The following is a 19,940-nucleotide window of genomic DNA, read 5'->3' as shown; positions in this document are numbered from 1 at the left end:
GTGACCTCAGCAGGTGCGCATCTCACTACTGCAGCTGAGACCTCAGCAGGTGTGCATCTCATTACTGCAGGGTGATCTCAGCAGGTGTGCATGTTGCTGTGACCTCAGCAGGTGTGCATCTCACTACTGCAGCTGAGACCTCAGCAGGTGCGCATCTCACTACTGCAGGGTGACCTCAGCAGGTGCGCATCTCACTACTCCAGCTGAGACCTCAGTAGGTGCGCATCTCACTACTGCAGCTGTGACCTCAGCAGATGCACATCTCACTACTGCAGGGTGACCTCAGCAGGTGTGCACCTCGCTGTGACCTCAGCAGGTGCGCATCTTGCTGTGACCTCAGCAGGTATGCATCTCACTACTGCAGGGTGACCTCAGCAGGTGTGCATCTTGCTGTGACCTCAGCAGGTGTGCATTTCTCATTGCAGTTGTGGCCTTGAGTAAGTCATACAGCCTCGTGGGCCTCAGTTTCTTCTTCTATAAAATGAGGGCATTTTTAACCAGTTCTACCCTTGTATGATTAGAAATAAAGAAAAATGGTGCCTGTATATATACCCAGTAACATTCTAGATACAGTGTACCAAGAGATGGATGATAGTTAACAACAAGAAAAAAGTATTATTTTGAAAAGTGCCTATTTTGACATATTTTTATGCTTCTAAAAAAAATCTTTTTTTAGAGTCCATTATTTGAAACAATAATGTTTCTATTTATCTTTGAACGCTACATCTCAACATTGAGTTACCGATAAGTTACGTCAGTGCTTCTTGTGGCAAGGCTTTAGCATCTGATAAATAAATAATGAAGGCGGCTAATGCAAACACTCCATACATGGAAACCTTGAAATGGATGCACCTAGGTTTAACGACAAGTTTTGGCTGTCTCCTCCACTCAAGGGCATATTGTTTTTAATGCAGTGCTAGAAAGATTGATTTAGTGCCTACTGTGAGCCACACACTAGTACCAGAGGCACAGGAGACAAAGATCAAGAAGACAGGGTTCTGGGCTCTGTGAGTGCACAGGCCAGGGGATGAGAAAGGCGCGCACAGCTGAAGAGGGAACCCGGCATTCGCCGGTAAGAGGCAGAGCCAAAGGAAGAAAGCGGGACCTGGGGGAACGCTGCAGGGTTACTGCCAGGGGCATCAGGAAGGCATCCGCTGTTTGCATTTCATAGATTCGTGGCTGGAATGGGGCAGGAGTTCTGAGCAAAAGGCACAGCAGGGTGAACACAAGAGTACGAGGCATCCTGACATCCATGGGCAGCAGTGAGGGACTCAGGGAATTGGGGTATGGAGCAGTGTTTTCCAAGTTGCAGGTGGTGTGTCATGAAATCAAGTTGGTGGGTCAAGAAGCATCATTTAAGTGAAATATTCTAGAATAAACAATAGAGTAGAATAGAATAGAGTTCACTACACACGGTCAAAATAAGTACTGTTTCATGAAATTTTCCTTTCTCTCTGTGTGTGTGTCCTGGATCTCCATGACGTGTTGCTGGATGTAGAGGGTGTAGGTCACCCTTTAAAAGTTTGAAGGTCACTGTTTGGGGGTATAGGGTGCAGCGGGGGCTATCCAGTCATCAACCCCACTGCTGCCTTCCCAGGAACAGAGCACAGTGCTGGGAGCCGCTCTCAAGATGAAGGTGACAGCAGCCTTTCTCACACAGGGAGAGGACCATTCAAGAGGGTCACCAAAAAAGGCCTGCAGAGCCATGGCTGGTGGTGTGGCTCTATCCCTCTATCCCACTGTCTGCGAGTGGGACCTCCACTGAGCTGCCCAAGGGCGGACCACACCACGGTCTAGGGAGGCAGCAAGGAAGGAGCAAGAAAGAAATGAAAAAAAGTTCAGCTTCAATGAATTTATTCAGAATTTTGCAACTAGGAAAAGTTAAATGTTATGGTTCACAGTGTATTTCAGTATATAAATTACACGTGGTGATGGAGAAGGAGGTTACCATATACTTCTCAGTGCTGATGGCTTTTGAAAGGTTTTAATCCAATCCTGATGGTGACAACACAAATGGTTCTGCGTAAAACTCTCCTTGCCCGAAATGTCATCCTCCCTGCCCCCTTTCAAAGTAATCTGACCAGTCCTTGCCACAGGCCCACCTGGGACCTGCACCTGCAGAAAGTGCCGTGTGAGGCGTCAGGATCAGGGCCACTCCGCCAGCCTGGTCTGTGGAAAGGGGCCATGGAGAATGGTGAGATCACACCCAGTCTCCTGACAGTTGCAATGTGCAAAGGCATGCATTCCTGGGCGAGCCCTTGCCAGGGTCAGGCCTGGCCCGGCAGGAAAGCCGCTCCAGTGGTGGGAAGTTCACCAAGGTGAGGGATCCTGGTTGCAGAGCTTTCTTCTTCATGAACTCATCAACCTTCTAGGAGTTCTGTATTCTTCATATAAGTGACAATAACAACAACTGTTTTTGTACCTTTGAAACCAGACTATTATGAGGGAAAAGGCACAAATTATGAGAAGAGACCCAAGCCCGTTTGAAGACAGGGCATATATACACAACTACAGATGACAGATGAGGCAAACACTTTTATTTCTTATCCCATGGCATGTGCTTATTTGAACCCTTACACAATACCAACTTTGGCCCTGGCAACAGACAACGGCACCCGGATCCACCCAGCACTGCGGTGTCTTACAGGTATCGTATCTCTAACGCACACTACTTATGCACGCAATCATACTCAGTAAATATCTCTTGACTCAAGAGACCAAGAAATACTAACAAAAGAAGAGTGAAAAATTTATGAAGATATGGGAAAAAACAGTTGGAAAAAATAAGTGGCCTGAAAGAAATGGAAATGAGACTCTGTTCTGAAGGGGTGCTTTTATCCACCCCCATTAACTGCTGCTAATCAGGAAAGCAAGGTCTGACAAGCTGTCTGGAAAACAGTCATGCAGGTCCCCTCCGGAAAATTGCAGAGCTTCATAAACGTCTTAATTATTTTGATCCATGTATACAACCAGACATTTCAAGTAAACCCATTTTTCTTTGGAGACTGAGTTAACCTAACTGTGGATGCTGAGGAAATGAGCAAGCTAAATCCCCACTTAAATGTTTACTGTCAGACACATAGAGCTTTTTCTCTTCTTTTGTACCGGTCAGTGGAGATGCAATGAGCCATCGTTTCAGAGGAGTCATTATAACAACAGAATTCCTTTCTCTAAGCAAGAAATGGAGAATAAGTAAGAATGGCAAAATGTATTACAAAATACGAAACATTTTAATTTGATACAATCAATTGTGTTCCTACAAAACATCTTTACAGTCTTCCTGGCCCAGAAGAAGGAGTACTTATTCAAGCTGTTTCTGGAGCAACAGTAATTATTCCCATTATTCTGTCTTGGTGGGGGCAGCGGGACACTCACGTACTTTAAAATCTTCTTTGGAGGAGACAGGACTATCCCACACTGAGAAGGAAATTGAGTTAGATGTCAGATTCAGCCTGGCCTCCAGCCTCCGCTTCCCTTTCTTCCCCCCAGACGAAGGATGGCTCAGCAGGCCCTCAATTTAGCCCCAGAGGGGATGGAGCAGCAACTGCCCCACCTGGCATTAGAGACTCTTCCCCTGCCGGCAGGCTGCCCCTCCATTCTGACGTGACGCCAGTGGAAGTAACCACATCTCTGCCCTGACCCTGCCAGGTTCCCTCTAGGACTGCAGCCTGGCCTGGCACTTTTGGGTCCACCCAGCCTGCTGGGCAAAAGCTTCTAGCGGTCCGTCAGACTTGGGACAGGGACCCTGCTCCCTAGGGACACACGTCCCTGTTTCCACACTCTACCCAATCCAGTCACTGCCCACTCTGTCTCCTCTGCCCCAGTCTCCGCCTACCTGGGGCCATCTGGGGAGCTGGGGGGCTGGGGCGCTGGGGCGCTGGGGAGCTGGGGGACTGGGGAGCTGGGGGGCTGGGGAGCTGGGGGGCTGGGGAGCTGGGGGACTGGGGACCTGGGAAGCTGGGAAGCTGGGGAGCTAACCCCATGCTGCCTGCCAGGCTGGACTCCCTCTCTCTCCCCTGGCAGTTGGGTTTGTCTCCCCAAAGCCTGTGTCTTTGCGCTGGGTGGCAGACCCATCTGCAAAAGGCAAGTGTCATTAACCATAATAGACACTGTGGTCAGCCAGACAAATAATCCCCTCCTACCTCCTACTGTCTCGGGACTGGCCCTCAGAGGGCTTCAGAAAAGTCTTCAGAAGTTCAAGTCCAGCTTCATACAGGGAACAATAAGAATCTGGGTGTGGAAGGGAGAATAACGTTCCCCCAAAAACATCCACATCCTAATCCCCAGAACCTGTGAACACACTACCTTACAGTGCCAAAGGGACTCTGCAGCTGTGATACATTAAGGGCATTGAGCTGAAATGCCCGGGTCATCCAGGTGGGCCCAGGGCAATCCCACGGGTTCTTAAAAGCAGAAAGCCCTTCCTGGCTGCAGACAGAGGGGCGTGTGATGATGGAAGGAAGGCACGGAGCCTCGCTGGCTTTGAGGATGGAGGAAGGGGGCTGCAAGATAGCTCCAGAAGCTGAAAAAGGCAAGGAAAGAGAATTTCCCCTACAGCTGCCAGAAGGAACACAGCCCTGCTGACACCCTGATTGTAGCCCAGGGAGAGCAGGATTAGACTAGACTTCTGATATACAGACTGTAAGATAATCAATCTGTGTTGTTTCAAGCCACCCAATTTGTAACAATTCATTACAGCAGCAGAAGAAAACTAATTCTGGGGGAAGAGAGAACGGGAAGTAAGGAGAATGACTCTCCATTTATTTCCAAATTTAAGTCTCCCCCTTTACGCTTGACTGGGGCTCCCATTCAGGGAAGCCTGAGATCTTTCTTGACAATGCCAACTACGGTCCACAAACCCACACAACCTTACAAAATCAACAATTTCACATAAGACTCAAGAATAATCTTTATCTCAGGTTCAAGGGGATGACACTGTCCTGGTAGATCATTCCTTGTCTCACCATCTGAAGCCAAGAGGCAGAGAACTTAGATAGAAATAAGTGGAACTCTACTTCATTGCCACTTCAACTTCTAAATTAAAAAATAGAATGTTAGTAGTTTCCTAGCTCAATAAAGGCATACAGCTTAAAAGCAATACTTCCTACCTTTATTTTTTTGAGCCAAAGAAGAAATATAGTTTCTATATAAAACACTGTTAATCCTAAGTGGTAATTTTATGATGGGAAGAGTGGCCTTCTCCAACATTCAGTATTTAGCTACCTTTAAGCAGACAAGAGCATACCTCTTGGAATATCTGTGTAAAATATGCTTATAGCTAATGGAATAAGAAAACAAACACAAACTAGGTGTGTTTCCTAAATAGAGCCATCATCACCATTTGACTGTGTATGTTAGGGCCATGCTGAAATTTAATTTGAATGGGTTTCAATCTTAAAGAGAGGCAGGAAAATCTGTACCAAGTTTGTAAGTGTGAGATAATTTAAGTAAAGAATTCTTCTTCCTGCTCAAAAAGACACATAGACCATATATAGCCGCAGAATTTAACTTGACTTTGGATTTTATGTTCAAAAATGCCCTTATCTGCCATCAAGAATGTGAGTATGGGAAACTCATGGCATTAAAAGACCCCAAAATAGGAGCATTCAAGATGATAAATTGCTTTGATTATATAAATCTGAGGCTTGCTGGAAAGATCAGCTTGCTAGGAGTCATTACTTGCCTAGCTATCCCCTTGTGGGACAGCAAGGCTCTGCAGACCACAAGGCCACCATAGGCTATTTCTGGAAAGGCCTTGGTGTGTCAACAGCATGACAGGCAGGTGAAACAGGCCCCTGGCCTTCTCACTAACCCAGAGAGGGGTGAACATCCTGGTACATGACAGTGTCAAAAAGATGTCCCTAAGAGAGCTGTGTTTCTATGTCTAGAGGGAGACAGGGAGGTCTACTCTAATGGTATGTTAGCTCCAGCTGTAAAGGGGCAAGGACGTAAAGGCAAAAACAGACCTATATCAACAGGACTGCTATACACTAAGATCTTAGGGAACAGAGACTCTCATCTGTTGCTCTTAATAAATTATGAGAAAAATAGAAAGGCCTCAAGTACTGATTTTATACAGTTTTGCACAGATTTAGTTTCCCAATAGGTGTATGATTCTATCACTATAAATGTAACAGACACAGTATAGTAAGAAACTTGGGATTTTTTTTTTTTTTTTTTTTTTTTTTTTTTTACAGAGTCTCGCTTTGTCACCAGGCTGGAGTGCAGTGGCGTAATCTCGGCTCACTGAAACCTCCACCTCCTTGGTTCAAGTGATTCCCCTGCCTCAGCCTCCCAAGTATCTGGGACTACAGGCACGTGCCACCATGTCCGGCTAATTTTTTGTATTTTAGTAGAGACGGGGTTTCACTATGTTGGCCAGGATGGTCTCAATCTTCTGACCTCGTGATCTGCCGGCCTCAGCCTCCCAAAGTGCTGGGATTACAGGCATGAGCTACCACATCCAGTGGAACTTGGGATTTTTAAGGCCAGAGTGAAGGAATAATAGAGACAGAGAGGCTAGGTGTGGTGGTTCACACCTGTAATCCCAGCACTTTGGGAGGCCGAGGTGGGAGGATCACTTGAGCTCAGGAATTCGAGACCAGCCTGGGCAACATAGTGAGACCCCATCTCTACTAAAAAAAAAAAAAATTAGCTAGGTGTGGTGGTATGTGCCTGTAGTTCCAGCTACTCCAGAGGCTGAGGTGGGAGGATTGCTTGAGCCCAGCATGTCACGATCGTGGTAAGCTATGATCATGTTACTACATTCTAGCCTTGGTAACAGAGCAAGACCCTATCTCAAAAAAATAAACAAATAAAAATAAAAATAGAGACAGGGAGTGAGGAAGAAAGCTGGCAACACCATCCAGGCATGGGGTGGTGAGAGCCTAAACTGTCAGTACTCACTACTTTCCCACCAGGGCACATGAGATGAAGGGTGGCTTCTGCCAAGCAAGTGCTGGGACTGGGCAAAATCATAGGTGCATGAATTGGCTGCAACCCCTGTCTCTCCTGCTCAAGGAAGCACTCTGGAATGGAAGGGAGTGGGAAGAGCTGACCCTGGATTTACCATTTTTTAAAAAATTTTCAAACTTCAGCACTGTAACTTTAGTGTTGTTAGTCATACATGAATCACTGCATGCCCCCAAACCAGTCCCAACATTTCATTTGAGATGTTGTGGTAGTTCAGTTTTCTAGTTACTGTGGCTGTATATTGAAGTGTCCCAAGATATAGTGGGTTAAAGCAACGATGATGTTATTTTGTTCATCACTGTACAATTTAGGCAGAGCTCAGCAGGAACTCTTCATATCTGCTCCATTTGGCTTTCACTGGGATGACTCAAAAAAGTGGGAGTGGGGTGGGGTCATGGAGGTGGGGGATTCAAATTATGTGAAGGTTCATTTACTCAGCTGGGGTTCCACTATCACCTCTGTTGCTATGTGGTCTAAACCCCTCTACACGGCCTCTGTATTACAGGGGTGTCCAGGGAGCTAGACTTCTTGTTAGGCAGCTCAGGGCTCCAAAGGTGCATGTCCCAAGTGAGAGAGAGAGAGAGAGAGGGGCAGGTGGAAACCTTGCCATGTTTTCTAACCTCGCCTTGGAAATCACATAGCATCATTTCTGCCACATTCTGTCCTTCATATGTGGGCTGGCCCATATTCCAGAAGAGAGGAATCAGACTCCACCTATTTATGGGAAAAGTGTCAAAGAATCTGTGAAATGATTGTGAACCAGAACCTCAAGTATAGACACAGAGAGGAAGAAAGCAGTTTAAGAGACACGGAAGGAAAGGAGGCGCAGAGCCTGATGGCTACCGGTAGGCGGGAAGGGTGGAAGTGAGAATGTTCCCAGGCCACAGTTCTGCAACCCAGAAAATGTTCTTTCCTGAGAGCGGTGGGGCCCTGAGACGCTCTATTGAGAAGAAACTGCAGGCCATTCAGCTTTCAATGACTTGCTTTCTGGAAATCAGAGGACACCTCGGCAGAGATCTCTACAGGCAAGAGGAAATGCCAGGTCGGGGGCAGGTGCTTTAAGCAGGGGACAGAGACACAGAGATGAAGGTCACATTTGAAAAGGCCAGAGCAACCACCATGACCATGCAAACTTGCTTAGGAAAGTAAGACAGGCCGGAGAAAGAGGAACAAAGTTAATTAAAAGCAAGCAAGAAAGAAGAGATACGTGATGCAGGGGAAAAGGAAATAACTAAAGGTAAGTGGGAGAGGAACATCCTAGAAGTTAAAGAAAAAGTTTCAAAGAAAGAAAAAGTAGTCACAGTATCTTATATCACGAGAGATGGTACACTTACGAGAGATCTTATGAGAGAAAGGGAAAAGTGAAAACTGAGAAAAATACCAGATTATGTCAAGGAAGTAGCCAAGAACACACATTTTAGAGGCTTATTTTATTTCTATGATCAGTATAAGAAGGGCAATCATTTATCAGCAAGTAGAAGTAACATCTCAAATAGACTCTGATATTTAGTGTTAAAAATAAGCTGTTGCCTTGTATTCATGAGCCATGCCTGAAAACCACCAAAAGATAGCAGACTTATAGAGCTCAAATTCCTTCCCAAGTTGGTTAGATCGCCATTCCTCCACTGATAAGATTATCTCAGGGCAAGTCACAGGCAAGGCCGTTGGCTACACCCTCCTCTATCAGCTGCCTTGCTGTGCCCCGCCTCATTCCCATGGCTCTCAACAGCATGGAAGTCAGCAGTTTTTAAAATCTAGTTTGAAGATGTACAGAAATGATTATACTGCTGTTTTTAAATGGTGCAGTAAAGTGTGCTTAAGTTGTTCTAAAACAGGCTGGGTGCGGTGGCTCACGTCTGTAATTCCAGCACTTTGAGAGGCCAAGGCAGGCGAATCACCTGAGGTCGGGAGTTCAAAACCAGCCTGACTAACATGGAGAAATCCTGTCTCTTCTAAAAATACAAAATTAGCTGGGTGTGATGGTGCATGCCTATCATCCCAGCTACTCGAGAGGCTGAGGCAGGAGAATTGCTTGAACTTGGGAGGCAGAGGTTGCAGTGAGCTGAGATGGTGCCATTCACTCCAGCCTGGACAACAGCAGCCTGGGTAACTCCATCTCAAAAAAATTTTGTTTAATTGTTATAAAATAAAAAAGTGCCATTGCAGTTGAAAGCAAGTCTACGTCCAAAGTCTCTAGAGGGGGACAGGGAGGTCTACCCTAATGGTATGTTAGCTCCAGCTATGAAGGGAAAAGGAGGTAAAGGCAAAAACAGAGCTAAATTAAAGATCATCTAACTTCTACAGATAGGAGGATTGGAGTCAAGGGGGATCAACCCCCCCCCACACACACACACACACACACATCTTTCTCTTCATTCTGGGTCCAGTTGTGGCAGAGGAAACAATTTTTTTCTCTCAGGTAAGCACCAAAGACTAGAAAGTCTACAAGAGCAGAGGCCTGGCTGGTTCAATCAGAAACCCTTGCTGTCAAGGCTTCCAAAGAAAGCTGGCTACACGAGAAGTCCCCACACACACATGGGGGACTGTACACACATTAGGTATGAGATCAGAGAAGAGCTTCAAAGCACAAAATATTATAAGGAATAAAGAAAAGAAAAAAATTAGCTTTCTTTTAAAATCAAGAAAAACTGGCATCAAATTAAGCTAGGAGATGAAGATCTGTGATAAAGTACCTCACTCATCATAAGGATATACATTTCTATAAACCATGCTCTTAATTGTATATGACTTCAATGATCAGTTGATAGCTAGGACTTAACATTGTAATAAATATTTTAATATCACATAAAAGCCAATGAATCCCATGCTAAATTCTCTCTCACTTATCCAGGCCTAAGCATTTGGGTCTAGATGTCATAGTCATTGGCAGGGCACATTTAAGAGGATCAAAATCTGTAAAACGGAGTCTTGCAGATTCTGCATTACATACAAAATGATGGCAAAGGCCAAGAATCAGTAAGAAGTCAAAGAAAGAAAGATTAAAAAGCATATAAGGAATAAACTGGGCATATTTACACAAATCAAATCCTACAGCAGTAAAAATGAATTACATATATATGCAACAACATAAATGAATCTGAGAAATACAGTATTAAGTTTTTAACAATCACAAGTTGAAAGTTGTGAGAGCAATCACTCCCACTCTAACAATGAGAACAAGCCAGATTAGCTACAAAAGCATAGTCCGAAAAAAAATCTGTCAGGGAGCTTAGAATGCAAAGAAGCCTAAATGTGTCAAGTCCTTCCCAAGAGAAAAAAGGCCAACAGCTGCTTCCTTCCCCAGCAAAGCAGCAGGAAGAACAGGAATCTACCATAAACAGGAGTGAGGAGAAATCAGCTAAATTTTTAACCCACATTAATGGCCATATGTGGACTGCCATATGAATTATAATTCCAAGGAGGCCTAGCCACCAGCCACTCTTTCTTTACCAAATGATCTTTACCAAAAACACAACAAAACTACACCAAAGGCTGGGGGTAGGTCAGGAGACTAGAGAGACATCTTCTCTGAAGCCTACAGGACCTAGCTTCAAGGTATGGTATCAAAGGGTCAGAACGTAAAAACTGAGAAAGTCACTCTGAGGCACTCCAGGCCTTCACTCAGACCGCTGCAGTAGCCCTCCAAAAGCTGCGGCACAGCAGCTGTGCAGAGACTTCTTGAGCTACAGAAACTTGGTGCAAGACTGAACACAAAGACAACTCCCCAGTGACCTAAAAAGCCAGCAGTCAGGCTGAAAAACAGAAATCTCCCACAGTTTGGTAAGCTGCTCCTAGGCTGTAAAGCATTTAAAAACCTCCAGAGTTTTTCCAGGGCTCAGATCTCAAGCCCTGCTAAGGGGGAAGTCCTGATTCTGCCCTCAAAACATTTGAAGCCAGTGATAAAATGAATCTAACTGAAACTTCCCCAAGGCCCAAACCTGTTTCCATTACAAACTAGATTCATTCACGCACACTAGTGGCCTGAAAAAAATAATTTAACTTACTATAGACTTTATAATTCTCTTACATACAATGTCTGGCATGCAATAAAAAAATTACAAGCCTGAAGGAAGAAAGAAAATATAACCCATAATCAAGAGAAGAAACAGTTCAAAGAAACAGATTCAGAAATGATGTAGATGTTGGAATTATTAAAGGATGATTAATAAACATGTTAAAGGATCTAGCAGAAAGTATTAACACAACCATGAACAGATGGAGGATTTCAGCAGAATAATGGAGACTCCTTAAAAACTATTTTTTAAGTGTAGAAGTGCTCAAAATAAAAAAAATAAGATATCAAAATTGACTTAACATAGAAATATTAAACTTGAAGACAATCTGACAGGAATTATCCAAACTAAAACACAAAGAGGAAAAGAAAATAATTGACAAAAACATGGAATAAAGTATCTAAAAAGTATGGGATTATATAAAATGATATCATATATAATTAAAGAAGTACTAAAGAATATTTGAAAAAAGAATGAAAAAATTTCCCAAACTGATGAAAGATATCAATCCACAGATCCAAGAAGTTCAGCAAACCCCAAGCGGGATAAATGTACAAAAAACCATACATAGGCATGTTATCATATTCCAACCACTGAAAAAAAAGATAAAGAGAAAATCAGCTGGAGAAATATCACACATGATATATGGGGAGAAATGCTAAAAAAAAAATAACAACTAAGTTCTCATCAGAAACAAGAGATCAGAAGACAACGGGCTAATATCATCAAAGGTCTGATAGGAAAAAGACTATCAACCTAGAATTCTATATCTAGTAAAAATATGCTCTTAAAATTAAGGCAAAAATAAACTTTTTCAGAAAAAGCAAAAATCAAGATAATTTGTCACCAGCAGACTTGCATATAAGAAATGCTGAAAGTACTTTAAGCCAAAGGAAAGTGATATAATTAGAATAAATGAAGAGTACCAGAAATGGTAAATACATGAGGATAAATATAAAAGTCCATTTAAAATTATCTCTATTTAATATATGTACATATGTATATATGTTTTATCTTATATATGTGTATATGTGTTTTAAAATATATTTATTTTACATAAATTTATTTTTCTTTTAAATACTACTGATTGTTTAAAAATAACAACATTTACTGGCTTTATAGCATATATGGATATAAAATACATGACAATGGGTACAAAGGGTGGAATGAGTAAGAGGAATTATAATGTTTTCTATTTCTTGCATTATTTGTGAATAATAATACTATTATTTGGAGATAGACTGTAATAGGTTAAAAATGCACATTGTAATCTCTTAAGCAACTAATAAAAATAGCACAAAGAAACGAGCCTAAAATTTTGTTAAAGATAAAATGAAATACTAAAAATATGCAATTCATCTAAAAGAAGTCAAAAGGTGGAAAAGAGAAACAAAATACACATTAGTTAAACAGAAAACAAATACCATGATGATAAACCCAATATTGGGACAAATGGCAAAATCTCAATGTGGACTGTTGTATCCATGTTAGATTTCCTAAAACTGATACCATTACTGTATTTATGTGGGAACATCCTTTTTCTTAAAAATTACATGCAGAAGTATTTGGATGTAAAGGAACATAATATCTGCAACTTACTCTTCAATGGTCTGAGGGGGAAACTGTTAATAGCAAGATTGAGGGAGAGAGGGAAAAAGAAATAGTTGCAGAAATATGTCAACAATTGATGAACCTGAATGGAGAGTATACAAAGTTCTTTAGTCTTGCAACCTTTCTGGAAGTTCGAAATCATTTCAAAATAAAAGTTATGCCATCTGCAGAATTACATGGATTCATGAACAGACTGCCTTAAATCCTATGCTGTGATGCTATCTTATGTTAAATCCATATAAAATCAATGTTAGCATTTTTTAAAAGACTACATATGGCATGATACCATATTTGTAAAGAAAAATAAACCAAACCAAATAACCTATTGTTTGGGAATACACACATTCAAAATCCCTGAGAGAAGACAAAGCAAGGTGCTGATAATTACCAAGCTCAGACTGTGACGACCTCAGGGAGGGGCGAGAAGATGGGACTGGGCCAAGACAGAGGACCGAGTAGACTCAAAGCATTGGTGTTGATGAGCTTCCTGGGTTGGGTGGTAGTTTCATGGCTGCTCTTTACAGTATTTTACTTCAAAACTTGCAAGTGTTACATATCATCTTCTGTATTAATCTCACATTACATTTTTTAAAAGATGGAAATTGGGGAAGTAGAAGATCATCCAGTTGATAAAAATAAGTTTGAAATGGAACCAACCGTCATATTTAGTGAAGAACTGAACAAAAGCATTAGGTTAGTCCCCAACTCTTATCTGAATCAACTGACATTTTATTAGATCCAAATTCCTGGATATAACTAATTAAGTATCTATTGATCACCACTGTTTTTCACTTTCCTAACAACCTCAGCTATAAAATAACAAATGCACTTCCTTGCAACATTTAATTTAAATTTTCTTGCTAAGACATAATAACTCTGCCATGAATAAATTATGTGCAACACTGTATTGAAAAAGAAAAAAAAATCCAGGATATGCAGATATGGCCCATTAAATAATTAACCATCATTATCTTATTATAGGAACCTAGAGGAGTCCTTTCTGCACAATTTAGTATCACTTCCCACTAGCTAAAAGGGAACACAATAAAACATGTGTAGTCAATAGTATCCTTAAGAGTTTTATTAGATAAATTCAAGTGTGCAAAGTGAAGAGCCTATAAAATGAGAAATTATTCTAGGTGCTTGTGGTTGTTAGGTAACATTCAAATATATCCCATAGTGCTTTATTTGCTTAAAGCATTTAGTTCAAAAATAAATACTAGAAAGAAGTCTTGGTTAGCCAAGAGAACACCCCAGTGTTATCACTAGTTTTCTAAATAAAAAAATAACTAAGAAAAGCTTTTCCTTCTGCTTTAATTAACACACTTGAATTCAGAAGAATTACATCAAATAACCAAAGTTTCTGAGGCAAATGTGTTCTACAAGACATTATTAATTATAAACTTTATTAATGTACAGAGCTTTACAAAACACAAAAACTAAAGCACAAGAAAGGTATTTTCCGAAGTGTTTCAATATTACCATTACCTCATTAAACAGCAGACATTTACTGGGAGCTTGCTATTATACACCAGGTACTATTCTAAGCCCTGGGAATACAGCAGTGAACAAGGCCAGTCCCTACCCTCAAGGAACTGACATGTGTTGATCATGTACACAGATGAATGAGTTAGTGCTTTCATGTCAATGGATCACAAGGTTTTGAAGTCACCTAAAGTTCTTGTGGAACCACAGTGGATTATAAATGTCCCTGGCTCCATGTACTATGTTCCTAGGAACTGTCCTGTGGTAAGGTCCTGAGGGTCATGTATTGTCTGTATCAACCCCATGGCGTTCTATGATGCACAGCATGGCCAGCACTTGGAAAAAACAGATGAGACCCTATGCAGATGTTTTCTGAGATGGAGAGGTTGATGCAGTTCTGCATGGTCAGGGTGTGGTAAGAAAATATGGGATCATTATATGTTATAAAGGCAGCACCCTCTACTAAAAAATAAAAGTTACCCATCTATAACAGAGACGTTCTTGGAAATGACACATTTATTTTCAGGGGAGAGCCCCAAGTTCCATCTTCAAAGCAAACATGATCCCAGTTCTACTGACTCCCCAATTATTCATCATTTGTTTCAGAGGAATTAGCTAAATGTAAAAAGAAGAAGGGAAGGAAGGAGGGAGGAACAGAGAGAAAGGTTTTTTAAACAAAACATCAATGGACTTCTAGTGATGAGAAATTTGAGAATGTCCCCACATTCTCAAGTGTCTGAGCCCCAGGAACACGTCCAAACTTGTCTGTGGTGACAGTGTAGAATGGTGAGACCCAGTCAAGCCCCAGATCTAAGCAGGCCTTCCTCACCTCATATGATGCTGCTGAAAACACAAACCTCACTCAGCCTCCTAGTTTGTTTCCTTCATTCTACCCCAGTAAGCAAGACTATGACAGTTTAATATTTCAGGACCAAAGACTTTTTATTTTAAAAATTACAACTATAAACAAAAGCAGGCTGTATGTGTGCATATGTCAGGGAGAAATTGTTAATGTTCACTGATCTTTTCAAATTCTACTTCTGGGAATGTGAGAATAACGACATTGCATAGACAGCCTTGATGAGACTCTTAATAGCTGCAAAGAGGGTGAGCTGTCTGGATAGCACTGCAGTCAACTCCCCACCTCCCCTAAACACAGCTATGAAATGCTGTCACTTTTCATCAGTACTCCACACGGTGCATAAAGACGCCAACAGACAAGAAGTCCCTCCTTGCTTGAGAAAGAGTACAGTATTGCATCTGGTTGCTTCTAGTAGCTTTCTGTACTGTCTTCACTGTTCTGGGATGGTGGCTTCAAATACAAAAATGAAATCCAGTCTGGATAAGGACAGATCCCCAGACATCCCTGAAGGACTCCCATTCTGAATGGGTAACAGCAAAGCCACAGCTTCACAGAGGCTCCTTGGACTCATACAAAGGAGCTTATTTTATTTTTATATTTTTAAATTTTTATTTAAAAACAGAGATGGGGTCTCACTATGTTGCCCAGGCTGGTCTTGAACTCTTGGGCTTAAGTAATCCTCCTGCCTCAGCCTCCCAATGTGCTAGGATTAAAGGCATGAACCACTGTGCCCAGCCAGGTCTTTACTTTAATAGCAGACTGCATAGTTCTGAGTTTTTCACAGTCACAGTTGCTTATTAACCTACATGTTCCCTTCCTCAAAATGCTCTCACAAAAGGGTAACCAGAGTCCTTGTGGGGGCTACTTCTAAGGTTTACTCTAACAATATGAACCATTTATTGAGCCCTTGCTAGGTACCAAACACTGGTACACAGCATACCGTATACCGTACCATATTTACTATACTGTATACTATGCAGAGTATACGTTTTCCATTTAATCTTCCCATCATTTAAAGGTAGATTATTATTAATCTCAGTTTACAGACTGGGAAAATAAGGCTTGAAAAAGACCAATCATTTGCCCAGGGTTATATTGCTAGTAATAAGCTTAGGGTCTGTCCTTCCAAAATCCATGCCTTTAACCAGTACTCTAGACTTGAACGAGGAGCAGCACAATTAGTCAGAAAGAGCACTGGCTTTGCAGCCAGAAGCCCTCCCACTAATTAGCTGTGCGACCCTAGGTGACTAACCTCACCAAGCCTCTGTCACTTCGTCTTAGATGTGGGAATAATCATTTCTACCCTGCCTTTCTCCAGGGGTTGAAGACTGTATCAACACCTGTTGCTGAGTTCTAGTAAGTTCATTTCTCTTGGATAAACTTTCTTGTCCATCTGTTCAAGGTCAGGAATGAGAGCTGGGATGAGAGAAGAATTGCAGACAAGGGAGGGCTAAAACTAAATGACTAAGTTATTCATTCTTCTTGTCACACATTTTATTTGCTTTTGTGTAACTGGCGAAACACAATTCTAATGTTTGACAATGAATTTTACTAACATTAGAAGCTATCTAGACATGATAGCCAGGTGTGGTGGCTCATGCCTATACTCAGCACTTTGGGAGGCCAAGGGAGGAGGATCACTTGAGCCCAGGAGTTTGAGACCAGCCTGTGCAACATAGTGAGACCCCTATGTCTCTACAAAAAATACAAAACTTGGCTGGGCGTGGTGGTGCACGCCTACAGTTCCAGTTACTAAGAAGACTGAGAAGAGAGAATCGTTTGAGCCTGGGAGGCCGAGGCTACAGTGAGCCATGATTGTGCCACTGCACTCCAGCCTGGACAACACAGTGAGACTCTGTCTCCAATAAAAAGCTATCTGGACATGATGGTCAGGTGCAGTGGCTCACACCTATAATCCCAGAACTTTGGGAGGCCAAGGCAGGAGGATCACTTGAGGCCAGAAGTTCAAGACCAGCCTGGGGAACATAGGCAGACTCCATCTCTATAAAAAATTAAAAATAAATTTTAAAAAAGCTATCTAGATATGAAATTAAACAATCAAAATAGGGGACCACATAGTATGTGTTCAATAAATAACTAGAGGAAGGCAGGAGAAGGGCAGGCCAGGGGTAGGCAGTACTGGCATTTCTTCTGGATCTCGCTTAGGGATTGGCCTGTTGGTATTTTCTTTCTCTGCATGGGGTTAACTTGTTCTTTGGTCTTTGGAAAATTAATTTGGTCAAATTGGTTATTTAACTTATGAATAAAGAACTTGAAAACAATGCAGTGACAAATATTCTCAGCTAAACCATAATATTCTATAGCTTGAACAGCCTCTGATTTTTCTGAACAGAGGCATCATACAAGGACGGGCCTCTTGCTTTCTTGAAATGTCAAATTGCCTAGTTGAAGCAACACCCATGGAGACCAAACACACACACATATACACGCATACACTCCCACAGAGCTGATATAAAAAAAGATGCTGCAAACAGTAGCTAATAAAATCCCAGCACACACATTTATTCCTACAGTCATCAGTTAACACAACACTGACGCAGAGAAAGATCCCTAACAACCTGCTAGTGAGGACTTTTGGGAACTCTTGAAAAAATACACGCAGAGATCAAGAAACGAAAATGAATTTATGATGGTTTGGTTAGAAGCTATGTTTGAATGAAGAAAATAAAAGATGTTAAGTAATAACTGGGGGAATCCCTACAGTGGGGATTTGGGTATATACAGAATATGAAATATTCATCATTCTCCATGGAGCACACTTGTGGCTGAAGCTCTGCAACAGAACCACAAAATTAACCCATTTTCTCCACAGTTAAAATCGCTAAAAAGAGCAAAAGTGCCGATTTTTTTGCTCAAGATTAAAAAAAAAAAAATTAGGAACACAGTGAATACTCTGCAACTAGAGGAGCACCTGTAACTAAATCCGTCATTAAAGAGATGGCATTTCTGTTAAACCACATGGCATCATGGCTCCAGTGCTGATGTTTATCCTAACACATAACATAAACTCATGGGGAACTTCTGTGCCCCTTCTTTCAGTTTCCAGGGTCTGTAAGGACAAGAGGCTGCTCTCAATGGGGACCCATGGGAGCAACAGCAGCATAAGTAGAGTGTGTCTCCCTGCCACTCTGAATGACTGTTCACACCCTTCCCCTCCCGTCCACAGGTCCCCCACTGACTCTACTTACTAGTGTCAAACAGATACAGAACCTAAACATCAAGGGGGGACCCGGGGAAGTGCACACACCATTGGAAATGGGGGAGAGGAGTTGTGTGTGAGAAGGACTGGGGAAGGGGAATTTGCTTAAATCTGACATCCTTCTCATTGCCTGGTCTAACTCAGTCCCGTTAAAACTGCTCATCAGAGCAGTGTCCAGATACAAAACGTTTCTCCTGAGAGTTAGAGGGCTTTGAGTGACAAGTATTACATTGTCAAGAGATCATTCATTTCCAATTGAGACAGCATTTGGAGGAGCAAAAGCCCGGCACAAAATTAGAGCCTATTAATCCTACTCAGAAACAAAAGTAAATAAATTCAAAAGGTTTTAATTAAGCCTACCCAACAGGAGGAGGCGGAGACTGAAGGAGTATCATGCCCAATAATAACCAGGATTTGGGAAGCCCAAAGAAGAACTCCCTATAAATATATTGCTTTTTTAAATTCTGGGGGGAAAAAAGTAACTCCACCTTTCATTGAACATAGGATACCAGAAATTACATAAGGAGTTGCAGTCCAAATGTTGCATGCAAAGAGAGCAATTGAAATTGATTGGAATGTGGTTTAACTGCTTTATCTAATCACTGTTAATAAATAAGACCTTTCATTAGCTGGCAGGAGGACAGTTGCTACTGCTCAATTTGATTTTCCTGAAAACGGTGTGAAGACTTGCATGCACTTTTTTTTCCCCCAGATATAATCCCTAAAGTCCAGACTCTTTCTGGAATCAGAAGTTGTCACGTAGTGTCATCCTCTTCCTTAACAGACCTAAGGTCTCCTTTCACGTGTTCCCAAATTGTTTGTTTTGGACACTTTTTATTGCAACCTTTTTGAAAGTGAAAAGTTTAGAAACCTCATGGCAAATAAGAAATTGTTAATCCAGAGTGAGCATGTAGGAGGCTGGAGAATCAAAGGATCTATCCAGGGCACACTAGGTAGCCAATACTTTGAAACCTGAAATAACCAAGATTCTTCAATTATTCGTCGAAGTTACATGGGAGATGTAGTCAACTGAGCTTAAGAAGATGCCCTATTATGTTGTCAGCAAGGGGGGGGGGAGTCAGTTCTAGGTATCCCTGACTTAGGAATCTATCGCACCCCACCTTCCCACAGCAGGCTACATCTGGGTTGATTTGCTGGGTTCCCAAACTCGATTGAGAGCGCCCCAGGGATAAAGGACCGGCGGCCCCACCTGCTGGGTCCCATCCTCACCTGGAGCAGGAAGGCCTGGCCCCCCTTCCAAGTGGACCCCTTCCCTCCCTCTTCCCGAAGCCCGGCCCAGAACGGCATTCTCTCTGGGGACCCAAAAGCAATCAGACATTTAAAAGCAAAAAGAGGGAGCCCGGGCTGGCATTATATAACAATTTACAGTAGATAAGGCTTCTAGAAAACGAAAGCAGCCCGAGGAGGGGAGGGGGACAGGGAACGCGAGGGGAGCGTAGCGTCGGGGGAGCGGCCGCAGCCACTTACTCGAAGGCGAAGAAGAGTCCGCTAGTGACCAGGATGAGGACGAGCGTCAGGTAGAAGACGCCCGTCTGCCGGGCCATCATGATCCTCCCGTTGCAGAAGAACTTGTTTCTTCCCGGGAACACCTCCCATTTCCTCCGGGCCGCGATTTTCTTCTTCTTGTGGGGCGACTCCATGGGGGAGGAGCTGTGGGTGCTGATCTGGCTGTACTCGCAGTCTTTCATGGGCCCGCCGCCGCCGGGAGGCATCCACGAGGGCAGCCGGCTGGGGGCGCACACCCCCAGGAGCCCCC

At 42.6% G+C, this 19,940-nt stretch overlaps 1 protein-coding gene across 1 annotated transcript in view; it reads right to left on the bottom strand.

Moving 5' to 3' along the window:
* The window catches only part of ZDHHC14 (zinc finger, DHHC-type containing 14), a 320,843-nt gene extending 300,925 nt beyond the window's left edge, over positions 1 to 19,918 (bottom strand). The window contains exon 1 of the mRNA XM_011952881.1: positions 19,652 to 19,918. Within this exon, the coding sequence (XP_011808271.1) occupies positions 19,652 to 19,896 (245 nt within the window). The 5' untranslated portion in view covers positions 19,897 to 19,918. The remainder of the gene's footprint in view (positions 1 to 19,651) is intronic.
* Between the last annotated feature and the right edge of the window lie 22 nt (positions 19,919 to 19,940).

Source organism: Colobus angolensis, unplaced genomic scaffold, assembly GCF_000951035.1.
Source record: "Colobus angolensis palliatus isolate OR3802 unplaced genomic scaffold, Cang.pa_1.0 Scaffold35, whole genome shotgun sequence".
Taxonomy (NCBI): Eukaryota; Metazoa; Chordata; class Mammalia; order Primates; family Cercopithecidae; genus Colobus; species Colobus angolensis.
The sequence above is the reverse complement of the archived record's forward strand: the minus strand, read 5'-3'. Positions and strand labels throughout refer to the sequence as shown.